General features: G+C 42.5%; 1 protein-coding gene across 1 annotated transcript in view; it reads left to right on the top strand.

Annotated features, from left to right (window-relative positions):
* The window catches only part of LOC106592969 (voltage-dependent L-type calcium channel subunit alpha-1C), a 649,914-nt gene that overhangs the window by 580,404 nt on the left and 53,202 nt on the right, over positions 1-16,308 (top strand). The window contains 1 exon segment of the mRNA XM_045700254.1: positions 75-144. Within this exon segment, the coding sequence (XP_045556210.1) occupies positions 75-144 (70 nt within the window).

Genomic DNA, 16,308 nt, shown 5'->3' with positions numbered 1-16,308 from the left:
TCCTTTTAAAAGTAGTGTCACTAGTTCTGTCAGTATTGAGGCTGATGTGGAGCTGTGTTACTGTGTTTTGACAGATCAACATTGATGAGTACCAAGTAGATGTGAATGAAGAGAAGAACCCGTATCCAGCTAATGATTTTCAAGGTACCACTGTACCGGTAATAAAAAGTAAGCCGGACCTTTCTAAGGGCTGAACCACACTGGACAACAAGCAGGAGCAGAGAACCAAATCACATCAAAGCATTAAGAGACTTCCACACTCAAATCAGGACATTCACAACATTATGTTGTTCTGGTTCTCTCTCTCTTTTGTCTGCTGTGCTTTGCCCCTGTTGATGCTAGAATGTTGTGTGAGGGGGTGTTGATATTAGAATGTTGTGTGAGGGGGTGTATTGATGCTAGAATGTTGTGTGAGGGGTGTATTGATGCTAGAATGTTGTGTGAGGGGGTGTTGATATTAGAATGCTGTGTGAGGGGGTGTTGATATTAGAATGTTGTGTGAGGGGGTGTTGATGTTAGAATGTTGTGTGAGGGGTGTTGATGTTAGAATGTTGTGTGAGGGGTGTTGATGCTAGAATGTTGTGTGAGGGGGTGTTGATGCTAGAATGTTGTGTGAGGGGTGTTGATATTAGAATGCTGTGTGAGGGGTGTTGATGTTAGAATGTTGTGTGAGGGGGTGTTGATGCTAGAATGTTGTGTGAGGGGGTGTTGATGCAAGAATGTTGTGTGAAGGGGTGTATTGATGTTAGAATGTTGTGTGAGGGGGTGTGTTGATATTAGAATGTTGTGTGAGGGGGTGTATTGATGTTAGAATGTTGTGTGAGGGGGTGTTGATATTAGAATGTTGTGTGAGGGGGGTGTGTTGATGTTAGAATGTTGTGTGAGTGGGTGTGTTGATGTTAGAATGTTGTGTGAGGGGTGTTGATGCTAGAATGTTGTGTGAGGGGTGTATTGATATTAGAATGTTGTGTGAGGGGTGTTGATGCTAGAATGTTGTGTGAGGGGTGTTGATATTAGAATGTTGTGTGAGGGGGTGTTGATGTTAGAATGTTGTGTGAGGGGGTGTTGATGCTAGAATGTTGTGTGAGGGGGTGTTGATGCTAGAATATTGTGTGAGGGGGTGTATTGATGTTAGAATGTTGTGTGAGGGGTGTATTGATATTAGAATGTTGTGTGAGGGGTGTTGATGTTAGAATGTTGTGTGAGGGGGTGTATTGATGTTAGAATGTTGTGTGAGGGGGTGTATTGATGTTAGAATGTTGTGTGAGGGGGTGTGTTGATGTTAGAATGTTGTGTGAGGGGTGTTGATATTAGAATGCTGTGTGAGGGGTGTTGATATTATAATGTTGTGTGAGGGGGTGTTGATGTTAGAATGTTGTGTGAGGGGGTGTTGATGTTAGAATGTTGTGTGAGGGGTGTTGATGCTAGAATGTTGTGTGAGGGGTGTTGATGCTAGAATGTTGTGTGAGGGGGTGTTGATATTAGAATGCTGTGTGAGGGGGTGTTGATGTTAGAATGTTGTGTGAGGGGGTGTTGATGCTAGAATGTTGTGTGAGGGGGTGTTGATGCAAGAATGTTGTGTGAAGGGGTGTATTGATGTTAGAATGTTGTGTGAGGGGGTGTGTTGATATTAGAATGTTGTGTGAGGGGGTGTATTGATGTTAGAATGTTGTGTGAGGGGGTGTTGATATTAGAATGTTGTGTGAGGGGTGTGTTGATGTTAGAATTTGTGTGAGTGGGTATGTTGATGTTAGAATGTTGTGTGAGGGGGTGTATGATACTAGAATGTTGTGTGAGGGTGTGTTGTTGTAGGGTGTTGATGCTAGAATTTGTGTGAGGGGTGTTGATACTAGAATGTTGTGTGAGGGGTGTTGATACTAGAAATGTTGTGTGAGGTGTTGATGTTAGAATGTTGTGTGAGGGGGGTGTTGATGTTAGAATGTTGTGTGAGGGGTTTGATGCTAGAATGTTGTGTGAGAGGGTGTTGATGCTAGAATGTTGTGTGAGGGGGTGTTTGATGTTAGAATGTTGTGTGAGGGGTGTTGATGTTAGAAATGTTGTGTGAGGGGTGTTGATGCTAGAATGTTGTGTGAGGGGGTGTTGAAAGAATGTTGTGTGAAGGGGTGTATTGATGTTAGAATGTTGTGTGAGGGGGTGTGTTGATATTAGAATGTTGTGTGAGGGGGTGTATTGATGTTAGAATGTTGTGTGAGGGGGTGTTGATATTAGAATGTTGTGTGAGGGGTGTGTTGATGTTAGAATGTTGTGTGAGTGGGTGTGTTGATGTTAGAATGTTGTGTGAGGGGGTGTTGATGCTAGAATGTTGTGTGAGGGGGTGTATTGATATTAGAATGTTGTGTGAGGGGGTGTTGATGCTAGAATGTTGTGTGAGGGGGTGTTGATATTAGAATGTTGTGTGAGGGGGTGTTGATGTTAGAATGTTGTGTGAGGGGTGTTGATGCTAGAATGTTGTGTGAGGGGTGTTGATGCTAGAATATTGTGTGAGGGGGTGTATTGATGTTAGAATGTTGTGTGAGGGGTGTATTGATATTAGAATGTTGTGTGAGGGGTGTTGATGTTAGAATGTTGTGTGAGGGGGTGTATTGATGTTAGAATGTTGTGTGAGGGGGTGTATTGATGTTAGAATGTTGTGTGAGGGGGTGTGTTGATGTTAGAATGTTGTGTGAGGGGGTGTGTTGATATTAGAATGCTGTGTGAGGGGTGTTGATATTATAATGTTGTGTGAGGGGGTGTTGATGTTAGAATGTTGTGTGAGGGGGTGTATTGATGTTAGAATGTTGTGTGAGGGGTGTATTGATGTTAGAATGTTGTGTGAGGGGGTGTTGATGTTAGAATGTTGTGTGAGGGGGTGTTGATGTTAGAATGTTGTGTGAGGGGTGTGTTGATATTAGAATGTTGTGTGAGGGGTGTTGATGCTAGAATGTTGTGTGAGGGGGTGTTGATGCAAGAATGTTGTGTGAAGGGGTGTATTGATGTTAGAATGTTGTGTGAGGGGTGTGTTGATATTAGAATGTTGTGTGAGGGGGTGTATTGATGTTAGAATGTTGTGTGAGGGGGTGTTGATATTAGAATGTTGTGTGAGGGGTGTGTTGATGTTAGAATGTTGTGTGAGTGGGTGTGTTGATGTTAGAATGTTGTGTGAGGGGGTGTTGATGCTAGAATGTTGTGTGAGGGGGTGTATTGATATTAGAATGTTGTGTGAGGGGTGTTGATGCTAGAATGTTGTGTGAGGGGGTGTTGATATTAGAATGTTGTGTGAGGGGGTATTGATGTTAGAATGTTGTGTGAGGGGGTGTTGATGCTAGAATGTTGTGTGAGGGGGTGTTGATGCTAGAATATTGTGTGAGGGGTGTATTGATGTTAGAATGTTGTGTGAGGGGGTGTATTGATATTAGAATGTTGTGTGAGGGGGTGTTGATGTTAGAATGTTGTGTGAGGGGGTGTATTGATGTTAGAATGTTGTGTGAGGGGGTGTATTGATGTTAGAATGTTGTGTGAGGGGGTGTGTTGATGTTAGAATGTTGTGTGAGGGGTGTGTTGATGTTAGAATGTTGTGTGAGGGGTGTGTTGATATTAGAATGTTGTGTGAGGGGTGTTGATGCTAGAATGTTGTGTGAGGGGGTGTTGATGCAAGAATGTTGTGTGAAGGGGTGTATTGATGTTAGAATGTTGTGTGACGGGGGTGTGTTGATATTAGAATGTTGTGTGAGGGGTGTATTGATGTTAGAATGTTGTGTGAGGGTGTTGATATTAGAATGTTGTGTGAGGGGTGTGTTGATGTTAGAATGTTGTGTGAGTGGGTGTGTTGATGTTAGAATGTTGTGTGAGGGGGTGTTGATGCTAGAATGTGTGTGAGGGGTGTATTGATATTAGAATGTTGTGTGAGGGGTGTTGATGCTAGGAATGTTGTGTGAGGGTGTTGATATTGAATGTTGTGTGAGGGGGTGTTGATGTTAGAATGTTGTGTGAGGGGGTGTTGATGTTAGAATGTTGTGTGAGGGGGTGTTGATGCTAGAATGTTGTGTGAGGGGGTGTATTGATGTTAGAATGTTGTGTGAGGGGTGTTTGATGTTAGAATGTTGTGTGAGGGGTGTTGATGTTAGAATGTTGTGTGAGGGGTGTTTGATGCTAGAATGTTGTGTGAGGGGGTGTTTGATGTTAGAATGTTGTGTGAGGGGTGTGTTGATGTTAGAATGTTGTGTGAGGGGTGTGTTGATATTAGAATGTTGTGTGAGGGGGTGTGTTGATGTTAGAATGTTGTGTGAGGGGGTGTTGATGCTAGAATGTTGTGTGAGGGGGTGTTGATGCTAGAATGTTGTGTGAGGGGGGTGTATTGATGTTAGAATGTTGTGTGAGGGTGTGTTGATATTAGAATGTTGTGTGAGGGGTGTATTGATGTTAGAATGTTGTGTGAGGGGTGTTGATATTAGAATGTTGTGTGAGGGGTGTGTTGATGTTAGAATGTTGTGTGAGTGGGTGTGTTGATGTTAGAATGTTGTGTGAGGGGGTGTTGATGCTAGAATGTTGTGTGAGGGGGTGTATTGATATTAGAATGTTGTGTGAGGGGTGTTGATGTTAGAATGTTGTGTGAGGGGGTGTATTGATGTTAGAATGTTGTGTGAGGGGGGTTGATGTTAGAATGTTGTGTGAGGGGTGTTGATGTTAGAATGTTGTGTGAGGGGTGTATTGATGTTAGAATGTTGTGTGAGAGGGTGTATTGATGTTAGAATGTTGTGTGAGGGGGTGTTGATGTTAGAATGTTGTGTGAGGGTGTGTTGATGCTAGAATGTTGTGTGAGGGGGTGTTGATATTAGAATGTTGTGTGAGGGGGTGTATTGATATTAGAATGTTGTGTGAGGGGTGTTGATATTAGAATGTTGTGTGAGGGGGTGTATTGATGTTAGAATGTTGTGTGAGGGGGTGTTGATGTTAGAATGTTGTGTGAGCGGTGTTGATGTTAGAATGTTGTGTGAGCGGGTGTTGATTTTAGAATGTTGTTTGAGGGGGTGTTGATGTTAGAATGTTGAATGAGGGGTGTATTGATGTTAGAATGTTGTGTGAGGGGGTGTTGATGTTAGAATGTTGTGTGAGGGGGTGTATTGATGTTAGAATGTTGTGTGAGGGGGTGTATTGATGTTAGAATGTTGTGTGAGGGGTGTGTTGATTTTAGAATGTTGTGTGAGGGGGTGTTGATGTTAGAATGTTGTGTGAGGGGGTGTATTGATGTTAGTATGTTGTGTGAGGGTGTGTTGATGCTAGAATGTTGTGTGAGGGTGTGTTGATGCTAGAATGTTGTGTGAGGGGTGTTGATATTAGAATGTTGTGTGAGGGGTGTATTGATGTTAGAATGTTGTGTGAGGGGGTGTTGATTTTAGAATGTTGTGTGAGGGGGTGTTGATGTTAGAATGTTGTGTGAGGGGGTGTATTGATGTTAGAATGTTGTGTGAGGGGGTGTTGATGTTAGAATGTTGTGTGAGGTGGTGTTGATGTTAGAATGTTGTGTGAGGGGTGTATTGATGTTAGAATGTTGTGTGAGGGGGTGTGTTGATATTAGAATGTTGTGTGAGGGGGTGTATTGATGTTAGAATGTTGTGTGAGGGGGTGTTGATATTAGAATGTTGTGTGAGGGGGTGTGTTGATGTTAGAATGTTGTGTGAGTGGGTGTGTTGATGTTAGAATGTTGTGTGAGGGGGGTGTTGATGCTAGAATGTTGTGTGAGGGGTGTATTGATATTAGAATGTTGTGTGAGGGGTGTTGATGCTAGAATGTTGTGTGAGGGGGTGTTGATATTAGAATGTTGTGTGAGGGGGTGTTGATGTTAGAATGTTGTGTGAGGGGTGTTGATGCTAGAATGTTGTGTGAGGGGGTGTTGATGCTAGAATATTGTGTGAGGGGGTGTATTGATGTTAGAATGTTGTGTGAGGGGGTGTATTGATATTAGAATGTTGTGTGAGGGGGTGTTGATGTTAGAATGTTGTGTGAGGGGTGTATTGATGTTAGAATGTTGTGTGAGGGGGTGTATTGATGTTAGAATGTTGTGTGAGGGGTGTGTTGATGTTAGAATGTTGTGTGAGGGTGTGTTGATATTAGAATGCTGTGTGAGGGGTGTTTGATATTATAATGTTGTGTGAGGGGGTGTTGATGTTAGAATGTTGTGTGAGGGGGTGTATGATGTTAGAATGTTGTGTGAGGGGTGTTGATGCTAGAATGTTGTGTGAGGGGTGTTGATGCTAGAATGTTGTGTGAGGGGGTGTTGATATTAGAATGCTGTGTGAGGGGGTTGTTGATGTTAGAATGTTGTGTGAGGGGTGTTGATGCTAGAATGTTGTGTGAGGGGGTGTTGATGCAAGAATGTTGTGTGAAGGGGGTGTATTGATGTTAGAATGTTGTGTGAGGGTGTGTTGATATTAGAATGTTGTGTGAGGGGGTGTATTGATGTTAGAATGTTGTGTGAGGGGGTGTTGATATTAGAATGTTGTGTGAGGGGGTGTGTTGATGTTAGAATGTTGTGTGAGTGGGTGTGTTGATGTTAGAATGTTGTGTGAGGGGGTGTTGATGCTAGAATGTTGTGTGAGGGGTGTATTGATATTAGAATGTTGTGTGAGGGGGTGTTGATGCTAGAATGTTGTGTGAGGGGTGTTGATATTAGAATGTTGTGTGAGGGGGTGTTGATGTTAGAATGTTGTGTGAGGGGGTGTTGATGCTAGAATGTTGTGTGAGGGGGTTTGATGCTAGAATATTGTGTGAGGGGTGTATTGATGTTAGAATGTTGTGTGAGGGGGTGTATTGATATTAGAATGTTGTGTGAGGGGTGTTGATGTTAGAATGTTGTGTGAGGGGTGTATTGATGTTAGAATGTTGTGTGAGGGGGTGTATTGATGTTAGAATGTTGTGTGAGGGGTGTGTTGATGTTAGAATGTTGTGTGAGGGGTGTGTTGATGTTAGAATGTTGTGTGAGGGGTGTGTTGATATTAGAATGTTGTGTGAGGGGGTGTTGATGCTAGAATGTTGTGTGAGGGGGTGTTGATGCAAGAATGTTGTGTGAAGGGGTGTATTGATGTTAGAATGTTGTGTGAGGGGGTGTGTTGATATTAGAATGTTGTGTGAGGGGGTGTATTGATGTTAGAATGTTGTGTGAGGGGTGTTGATATTAGAATGTTGTGTGAGGGGGGTGTGTTGATGTTAGAATGTTGTGTGAGTGGGTGTGTTGATGTTAGAATGTTGTGTGAGGGGTGTTGATGCTAGAATGTTGTGTGAGGGGTGTATTGATATTAGAATGTTGTGTGAGGGGTGTTGATGCTAGAATGTTGTGTGAGGGGTGTTGATATTAGAATGTTGTGTGAGGGGTGTTGATGTTAGAATGTTGTGTGAGGGGTGTTGATGCTAGAATGTTGTGTGAGGGGTGTTGATGCTAGAATGTTGTGTGAGGGGTGTATTGATGTTAGAATGTTGTGTGAGGGGGTATTGATATTAGAATGTTGTGTGAGGGGGTGTTGATGTTAGAATGTTGTGTGAGGGGGTGTATTGATGTTAGAATGTTGTGTGAGGGGGTGTATTGATGTTAGAATGTTGTGTGAGGGGGTGTGTTGATGTTAGAATGTTGTGTGAGGGGTGTGTTGATGTTAGAATGTTGTGTGAGGGGTGTGTTGATATTAGAATGTTGTGTGAGGGGGTGTTGATGCTAGAATGTTGTGTGAGGGGTGTTGATGCAAGAATGTTGTGTGAAGGGGTGTATTGATGTTAGAATGTTGTGTGACGGGGTGTGTTGATATTAGAATGTTGTGTGAGGGGTGTATTGATGTTAGAATGTTGTGTGAGGGGTGTTGATATTAGAATGTTGTGTGAGGGGTGTGTTGATGTTAGAATGTTGTGTGAGTGGGTGTGTTGATGTTAGAATGTTGTGTGAGGGGGTGTTGATGCTAGAATGTTGTGTGAGGGGTGTATTGATATTAGAATGTTGTGTGAGGGGGTGTTGATGTTAGAATGTTGTGTGAGGGGGTGTATTGATGTTAGAATGTTGTGTGAGGGGGGGTTGATGTTAGAATGTTGTGTGAGGGGTGTTGATGTTAGAATGTTGTGTGAGGGGGTGTATTGATGTTAGAATGTTGTGTGAGAGGGTGTATTGATGTTAGAATGTTGTGTGAGGGGGTGTTGATGTTAGAATGTTGTGTGAGGGTGTGTTGATGCTAGAATGTTGTGTGAGGGGTGTTGATATTAGAATGTTGTGTGAGGGGGTGTATTGATATTAGAATGTTGTGTGAGGGGGTGTTGATATTAGGATGTTGTGTGAGGGGGTGTATTGATGTTAGAATGTTGTGTGAGGGGGTGTTGATGTTAGAATGTTGTGTGAGCGGGTGTTGATGTTAGAATGTTGTGTGAGCGGGTGTTGATTTTAGAATGTTGTTTGAGGGGGTGTTGATGTTAGAATGTTGAATGAGGGGGTGTATTGATGTTAGAATGTTGTGTGAGGGGGTGTTGATGTTAGAATGTTGTGTGAGGGGGTGTATTGATGTTAGAATGTTGTGTGAGGGGGTGTATTGATGTTAGAATGTTGTGTGAGGGGGTGTTGATTTTAGAATGTTGTGTGAGGGGGTGTTGATGTTAGAATGTTGTGTGAGGGGTGTATTGATGTTAGTATGTTGTGTGAGGGTGTGTTGATGCTAGAATGTTGTGTGAGGGTGTGTTGATGCTAGAATGTTGTGTGAGGGGGTGTTGATATTAGAATGTTGTGTGAGGGGTGTATTGATGTTAGAATGTTGTGTGAGGGGTGTTGATTTTAGAATGTTGTGTGAGGGGTGTTGATGTTAGAATGTTGTGTGAGGGGGTGTATTGATGTTAGAATGTTGTGTGAGGGGGTGTTGATGTTAGAATGTTGTGTGAGGTGGTGTTGATGTTAGAATGTTGTGTGAGGGGTGTATTGATGTTAGAATGTTGTGTGAGGGGATGTATTGATGTTAGAATGTTGTGTGAGGGGGTGTTGATGTTAGAATGTTGTGTGAGGGGTGTATTGATGTTAGAATGTTGTGTGAGGGGGTGTATTGATGTTAGAATGTTGTGTGAGGGGTGTGTTGATGTTAGAATGTTGTGTGAGGGGTGTGTTGATGTTAGAATGTTGTGTGAGGGGTGTGTTGATATTAGAATGTTGTGTGAGGGGTGTTGATGCTAGAATGTTGTGTGAGGGGGTGTTGATGCAAGAATGTTGTGTGAAGGGGTGTATTGATGTTAGAATGTTGTGTGACGGGGTGTGTTGATATTAGAATGTTGTGTGAGGGGTGTATTGATGTTAGAATGTTGTGTGAGGGGGTGTTGATATTAGAATGTTGTGTGAGGGGGTGTGTTGATGTTAGAATGTTGTGTGAGTGGGTGTGTTGATGTTAGAATGTTGTGTGAGGGGGTGTTGATGCTAGAATGTTGTGTGAGGGGTGTATTGATATTAGAATGTTGTGTGAGGGGTGTTGATGTTAGAATGTTGTGTGAGGGGTGTATTGATGTTAGAATGTTGTGTGAGGGGGGGTTGATGTTAGAATGTTGTGTGAGGGGTGTTGATGTTAGAATGTTGTGTGAGGGGGTGTATTGATGTTAGAATGTTGTGTGAGAGGGTGTATTGATGTTAGAATGTTGTGTGAGGGGGTGTTGATGTTAGAATGTTGTGTGAGGGTGTGTTGATGCTAGAATGTTGTGTGAGGGGTGTTGATATTAGAATGTTGTGTGAGGGGGTGTATTGATATTAGAATGTTGTGTGAGGGGTGTTGATATTAGGATGTTGTGTGAGGGGGTGTATTGATGTTAGAATGTTGTGTGAGGGGGTGTTGATGTTAGAATGTTGTGTGAGGGGGTGTTGATGTTAGAATGTTGTGTGAGCGGGTGTTGATTTTAGAATGTTGTTTGAGGGGTGTTGATGTTAGAATGTTGAATGAGGGGGTGTATTGATGTTAGAATGTTGTGTGAGGGGGTGTTGATGTTAGAATGTTGTGTGAGGGGTGTATTGATGTTAGAATGTTGTGTGAGGGGGTGTATTGATGTTAGAATGTTGTGTGAGGGGTGTTGATTTTAGAATGTTGTGTGAGGGGGTGTTGATGTTAGAATGTTGTGTGAGGGGGTGTATTGATGTTAGAATGTTGTGTGAGGGGGTGTGTTGATGTTAGAATGTTGTGTGAGGGGTGTTGATATTAGAATGCTGTGTGAGGGGGTGTTGATATTATAATGTTGTGTGAGGGGTGTTGATGTTAGAATGTTGTGTGAGGGGGTGTTGATGTTAGAATGTTGTGTGAGGGGTGTTGATGCTAGAATGTTGTGTGAGGGGTGTTGATGCTAGAATGTTGTGTGAGGGGGTGTTGATATTAGAATGCTGTGTGAGGGGGTGTTGATGTTAGAATGTTGTGTGAGGGGGTGTTGATGCTAGAATGTTGTGTGAGGGGGTGTTGATGCAAGAATGTTGTGTGAAGGGGTGTATTGATGTTAGAATGTTGTGTGAGGGGTGTGTTGATATTAGAATGTTGTGTGAGGGGGTGTATTGATGTTAGAATGTTGTGTGAGGGGGTGTTGATATTAGAATGTTGTGTGAGGGGGTGTGTTGATGTTAGAATGTTGTGTGAGTGGGTGTGTTGATGTTAGAATGTTGTGTGAGGGGGTGTTGATGCTAGAATGTTGTGTGAGGGGGTGTATTGATATTAGAATGTTGTGTGAGGGGGTGTTGATGCTAGAATGTTGTGTGAGGGGGTGTTGATATTAGAATGTTGTGTGAGGGGTGTTGATGTTAGAATGTTGTGTGAGGGGGTGTATTGATGTTAGAATGTTGTGTGAGGGGTGTATTGATGTTAGAATGTTGTGTGAGGGGGTGTTGATGTTACAATGTTGTGTGAGGGGTGTATTGATATTAGAATGTTGTGTGAGGGGGTGTTGATGCTAGAATGATGTGTGAGGGGGTGTTGATATTAGAATGTTGTGTGAGGGGTGTATTGATGTTAGAATGTTGTGTGAGGGGGTGTTGATGCTAGAATGTTGTGTGATGGGGGTATTGATGTTAGAATGTTGTGTGAGGGGTGTATTGATATTAGAATGTTGTGTGAGGGGTTTATTGATGTTAGAATTGTGTGAGGGGGTGTATTGATGTTAGAATGTTGTGTGAGGGGGTGTGTTGATATTAGAATGTTGTGTGAGGGGGTGTACTGATGTTAGAATGTTGTGTGAGGGGTGTATTGATATTAGAATGTTGTGTGAGGGGTGTTGATGTTAGAATGTTGTGTGAGGGGGTATATTGATATTAGAATGTTGTGTGAGGGGTGTATTGATGTTAGAATGTTGTGTGAGGGGGTGTATTGATATTAGAATGTTGTGTGAGGGGTGTATTGATGTTAGAATGTTGTGTGAGGGGGTGTATTGATGTTAAAATGTTGTGTGAGGGGTGTATTGATATTAGAATGTTGTGTGAGGGGGTGTATTGATATTAGAATGTTGTGTGAGGGGTGTATTGATGCTAGAATGTTGTGTGAGGGGGTGTATTGATGTTAGAATGTTGTGTGAGGGGGTGTTGATATTAGAATGTTGTGTGAGGGGGTGTATTGATATTAGAATGTTGTGTGAGGGGGTGTTGATGTTAGAATGTTGTGTGAGGGGTGTTGATGCTAGAATGTTGTGTGAGGGGGTGTTGATGCTAGAATGTTGTTTGAGGGGGTGTTGATGTTTGAATGTTGTGTGAAGGGGTGTGTTGATGTTAGAATGTTGTGTGAGGGGGTGTATTGATGTTAGAATGTTGTGTGAGGGGTGTATTGATGTTAGAATGTTGTGTGAGGGGGTGTGTTGATGTTAGAATGTTGTGTGAGGGGGTGTTGATGTTAGAATGTTGTGTGAGGGGGTATTGATGTTAGAATTTTGTGTGAGGGTGTGTTGATGTTAGAATGTTGTGTGAGGGTGTGTGTTGATATTAGAATGTTGTGTGAGGGAGGTATTGATGTTAGAATGTTGTGTGAGGGGTGTTGATGCTAGAATGTTGTGTGAGGGGGTGTATTGATGTTAGAATGTTGTGTGAGGGGGTGTATTGATGTTAGAATGTTGTGTGAGGGGTGTTGATTTTAGAATGTTGTGTGAGGGGTGTTGATGTTAGAATGTTGTGTGAGGGGGTGTATTGATGTTAGAATGTTGTGTGAGGGGGTGTTGATGTTAGAATGTTGTGTGAGGGGTGTATTGATGTTAGAATGTTGTGTGAGGGGGTGTATTGATGTTAGAATGTTGTGTGAGGGGGTGTTGATTTTAGAATGTTGTGTGAGGGGGTGTTGATGTTAGAATGTTGTGTGAGGGGTGTATTGATGTTAGAATGTTGTGTGAGGGGGGTTGATGTTAGAATGTTGTGTGAGGGGTGTTGATGTTAGAATGTTGTGTGAGGGGTGTATTGATGTTAGAATGTTGTGTGAGAGGGTGTATTGATGTTAGAATGTTGTGTGAGGGGTGTTGATGTTAGAATGTTGTGTGAGGGTGTGTTGATGCTAGAATGTTGTTTGAGGGGTGTTGATATTAGAATGTTGTGTGAGGGGTGTATTGATATTAGAATGTTGTGTGAGGGGTGTTGATATTAGGATGTTGTGTGAGGGGGTGTATTGATGTTAGAATGTTGTGTGAGGGGGTGTTGATGTTAGAATGTTGTGTGAGGGGGTGTTGATGTTAGAATGTTGTGTGAGGGGTGTGTTGATATTAGAATGTTGTGTGAGGGGTGTATTGATGTTAGAATGTTGTGTGAGGGGGTGTATTGATGTTAGAATGTTGTGTGAGGGGTGTATTGATGTTAGAATGTTGTGTGAGGGGTGTGTTGATATTAGAATGTTGTGTGAGGGGTGTATTGATGTTAGAATGTTGTGTGAGGGGTGTATTGATGTTAAAATGTTGTGTGAGGGGTGTTGATGTTAGAATGTTGTGTGAGGGGGTGTATTGATGCTAGAATGTTGTGTGAGGGAGTGTATTGATATTAGAATGTTGTGTGAGGGGGTGTTGATATTAGAATGTTGTGTGAGGGGGGTATTGATGTTAGAATTTTGTGTGAGGGGGTGTATTGATGTTAGAATGTTGTGTGAGGGGGTGTTGATGCTAGAATGTTGTGTGAGGGGGTGTTGATGCTAGAATGTTGTGTGAGGGGTGTATTGATGTTAGAATGTTGTGTGAGGGGTGTTGATGCTAGAATGTTGTGTGAGGGGGTGTTGATGCTAGAATGTTGTGTGAGGGGGTGTATTGATGTTAGAATGTTGTGTGAGGGGGTGTTGATGCTAGAATGTTGTGTGAGGGGGTGTTGATGCTAGAATGTTGTGTGAGGGGTGTATTGATGTTAGAATGTTGTGTGAGGGGGTGTATTGATGCTAGAATGTTGTGTGAGGGGTGTATTGATGTTAGAATGTTGTGTGAGGGGGTGTATTGATGTTAGAATGTTGTGTGAGGGGGTGTATTGATATTAGAATGTTGTGTGAGGGGTGTATTGATGTTAGAATGTTGTGTGAGGGGGTGTATTGATGTTAAAATGTTGTGTGAGGGGGTGTATTGATATTAGAATGTTGTGTGAGGGTGTGTATTGATATTAGAATGTTGTGTGAGGGGGTGTATTGATGCTAGAATGTTGTGTGAGGGGGTGTATTGATGTTAGAATGTTGTGTGAGGGGCTGTTGATATTAGAATGTTGTGTGAGGGGGTGTATTGATATTAGAATGTTGTGTGAGGGGTGTTGATGTTAGAATGTTGTGTGAGGGGGTGTATTGATGTTAGAATGTTGTGTGGGGGGGTGTATTGATGCTAGAATGTTGTTTGAGGGGGTGTTGATGTTTGAATGTTGTGTGAGGGGGTGTATTGATGTTAGAATGTTGTGTGAAGGGGTGTGTTGATGTTAGAATGTTGTGTGAGGGGGTGTATTGATGTTAGAATGTTGTGTGAGGGGGTGTATTGATGTTAGAATGTTGTGTGAGGGGGTGTGTTGATGTTAGAATGTTGTGTGAGGGGGTGTTGATGTTAGAATGTTGTGTGAGGGGGGTATTGATGTTAGAATGTTGTGTGAGGGTGTGTTGATCTTAGAATGTTGTGTGAGGGTGTGTGTTGATATTAGAATGTTGTGTGAGGGAGGTATTGATGTTAGAATGTTGTGTGAGGGGGTGTTGATGCTAGAATGTTGTGTGAGGGGGTGTATTGATGTTAGAATGTTGTGTGAGGGGGTGTATTGATGTTAGAATGTTGTGTGAGGGGGTGTTGATTTTAGAATGTTGTGTGAGGGGGTGTTGATGTTAGAATGTTGTGTGAGGGGGTGTATTGATGTTAGAATGTTGTGTGAGGGGGTGTTGATGTTAGTATGTTGTGTGAGGGGTGTATTGATGTTAGAATGTTGTGTGAGGGGGTGTATTGATGTTAGAATGTTGTGTGAGGGGTTGTTGATTTTAGAATGTTGTGTGAGGGGGTGTTGATGTTAGAATGTTGTGTGAGGGGGTGTATTGATGTTAGAATGTTGTGTGAGGGGGGTTGATGTTAGAATGTTGTGTGAGGGGGTGTTGATGTTAGAATGTTGTGTGACGGGGTGTATTGATGTTAGAATGTTGTGTGAGAGGGTGTATTGATGTTAGAATGTTGTGTGAGGGGTGTTGATGTTAGAATGTTGTGTGAGGGTGTGTTGATGCTAGAATGTTGTTTGAGGGGTGTTGATATTAGAATGTTGTGTGAGGGGGTGTATTGATATTAGAATGTTGTGTGAGGGGGTGTTGATGTTAGAATGTTGTGTGAGGGGGTGTTGATGTTAGAATGTTGTGTGAGGGGGTGTGTTGATGTTAGAATGTTGTGTGAGGGTGTGTATTGATGTTAGAATGTTGTGTGAGGGGGTGTATTGATGTTAGAATGTTGTGTGAGGGGGTGTATTGATGTTAGAATGTTGTGTGAGGGGGAGTGTTGATATTAGAATGTTGTGTGAGGGGGTGTATTGATGTTAGAATGTTGTGTGAGGGGGTGTATTGATGTTAAAATGTTGTGTGAGGGGGTGTTGATGTTAGAATGTTGTGTGAGGGGGTGTATTAATGCTAGAATGTTGTGTGAGGGAGTGTATTGATATTAGAATGTTGTGTGAGGGGGTGTTGATATTAGAATGTTGTGTGAGGGGGGTATTGATGTTAGAATTTTGTGTGAGGGGGTGTATTGATGTTAGAATGTTGTGTGAGGGGGTGTTGATGCTAGAATGTTGTGTGAGGGGGTGTTGATGCTAGAATGTTGTGTGAGGGGTGTATTGATGTTAGAATGTTGTGTGAGGGGGTGTTGATGCTAGAATGTTGTGTGAGGGGGTGTTGATGCTAGAATGTTGTGTGAGGGGTGTTGATGCTAGAATGTTGTGTGAGGGGTGTATTGATGTTAGAATGTTGTGTGAGGGGGTGTATTGATGCTAGAATGTTGTGTGAGGGGTGTATTGATGTTAGAATGTTGTGTGAGGGGGTGTATTGATGCTAGAATGTTGTGTGAGGGGGTGTATTGATGTTAGAATGTTGTGTGAGGGGGTGTATTGATATTAGAATGTTGTGTGAGGGAGTGTTGATGTTAGAATGTTGTGTGAGGGGGTGTATTGATGTTAGAATGTTGTGTGAGGGGGTGTGTTGATATTAGAATGTTGTGTGAGGGGGTGTATTGATATTAGAATGTTGTGTGAGGGGGTGTTGATGTTAGAATGTTGTGTGAGGGGTGTATTGATATTAGAATGTTGTGTGAGGGGTGTTGATGCTAGAATGTTGTGTGAGGGGGTGTTGATATTAGAATGTTGTGTGAGGGGTGTATTGATGTTAGAATGTTGTGTGAGGGGGTGTTGATGCTAGAATGTTGTGTGAGGGGGGGTATTGATGTTAGAATGTTGTGTGAGGGGGTGTATTGATATTAGAATGTTGTGTGAGGGGTGTATTGATGTTAGAATTGTGTGAGGGGTGTATTGATGTTAGAATGTTGTGTGAGGGGGTGTATTGATATTAGAATGTTGTGTGAGGGGTGTATTGATGTTAGAATGTTGTGTGAGGGGGTGTATTGATGTTAAAATGTTGTGTGAGGGGTGTATTGATATTAGAATGTTGTGTGAGGGGGTGTATTGATATTAGAATGTTGTGTGAGGGGGTGTATTGATGCTAGAATGTTGTGTGAGGGGGTGTATTGATGTTAGAATGTTGTGTGAGGGGTGTTGATATTAGAATGTTGTGTGAGGGGTGTATTGATATTAGAATGTTGTGTGAGGGGGTGATGATGTTAGAATGTTGTGTGAGGGGGTGTTGATGCTAGAATGTTGTTTGAGGGGGTGTATTG

The sequence above is a fragment of the Salmo salar genome, chromosome ssa17 (assembly GCF_905237065.1).
Source record: "Salmo salar chromosome ssa17, Ssal_v3.1, whole genome shotgun sequence".
NCBI classification, from domain to species: domain Eukaryota; kingdom Metazoa; phylum Chordata; class Actinopteri; order Salmoniformes; family Salmonidae; genus Salmo; species Salmo salar.
This window is presented reverse-complemented; position numbering and strand designations above follow the sequence as displayed.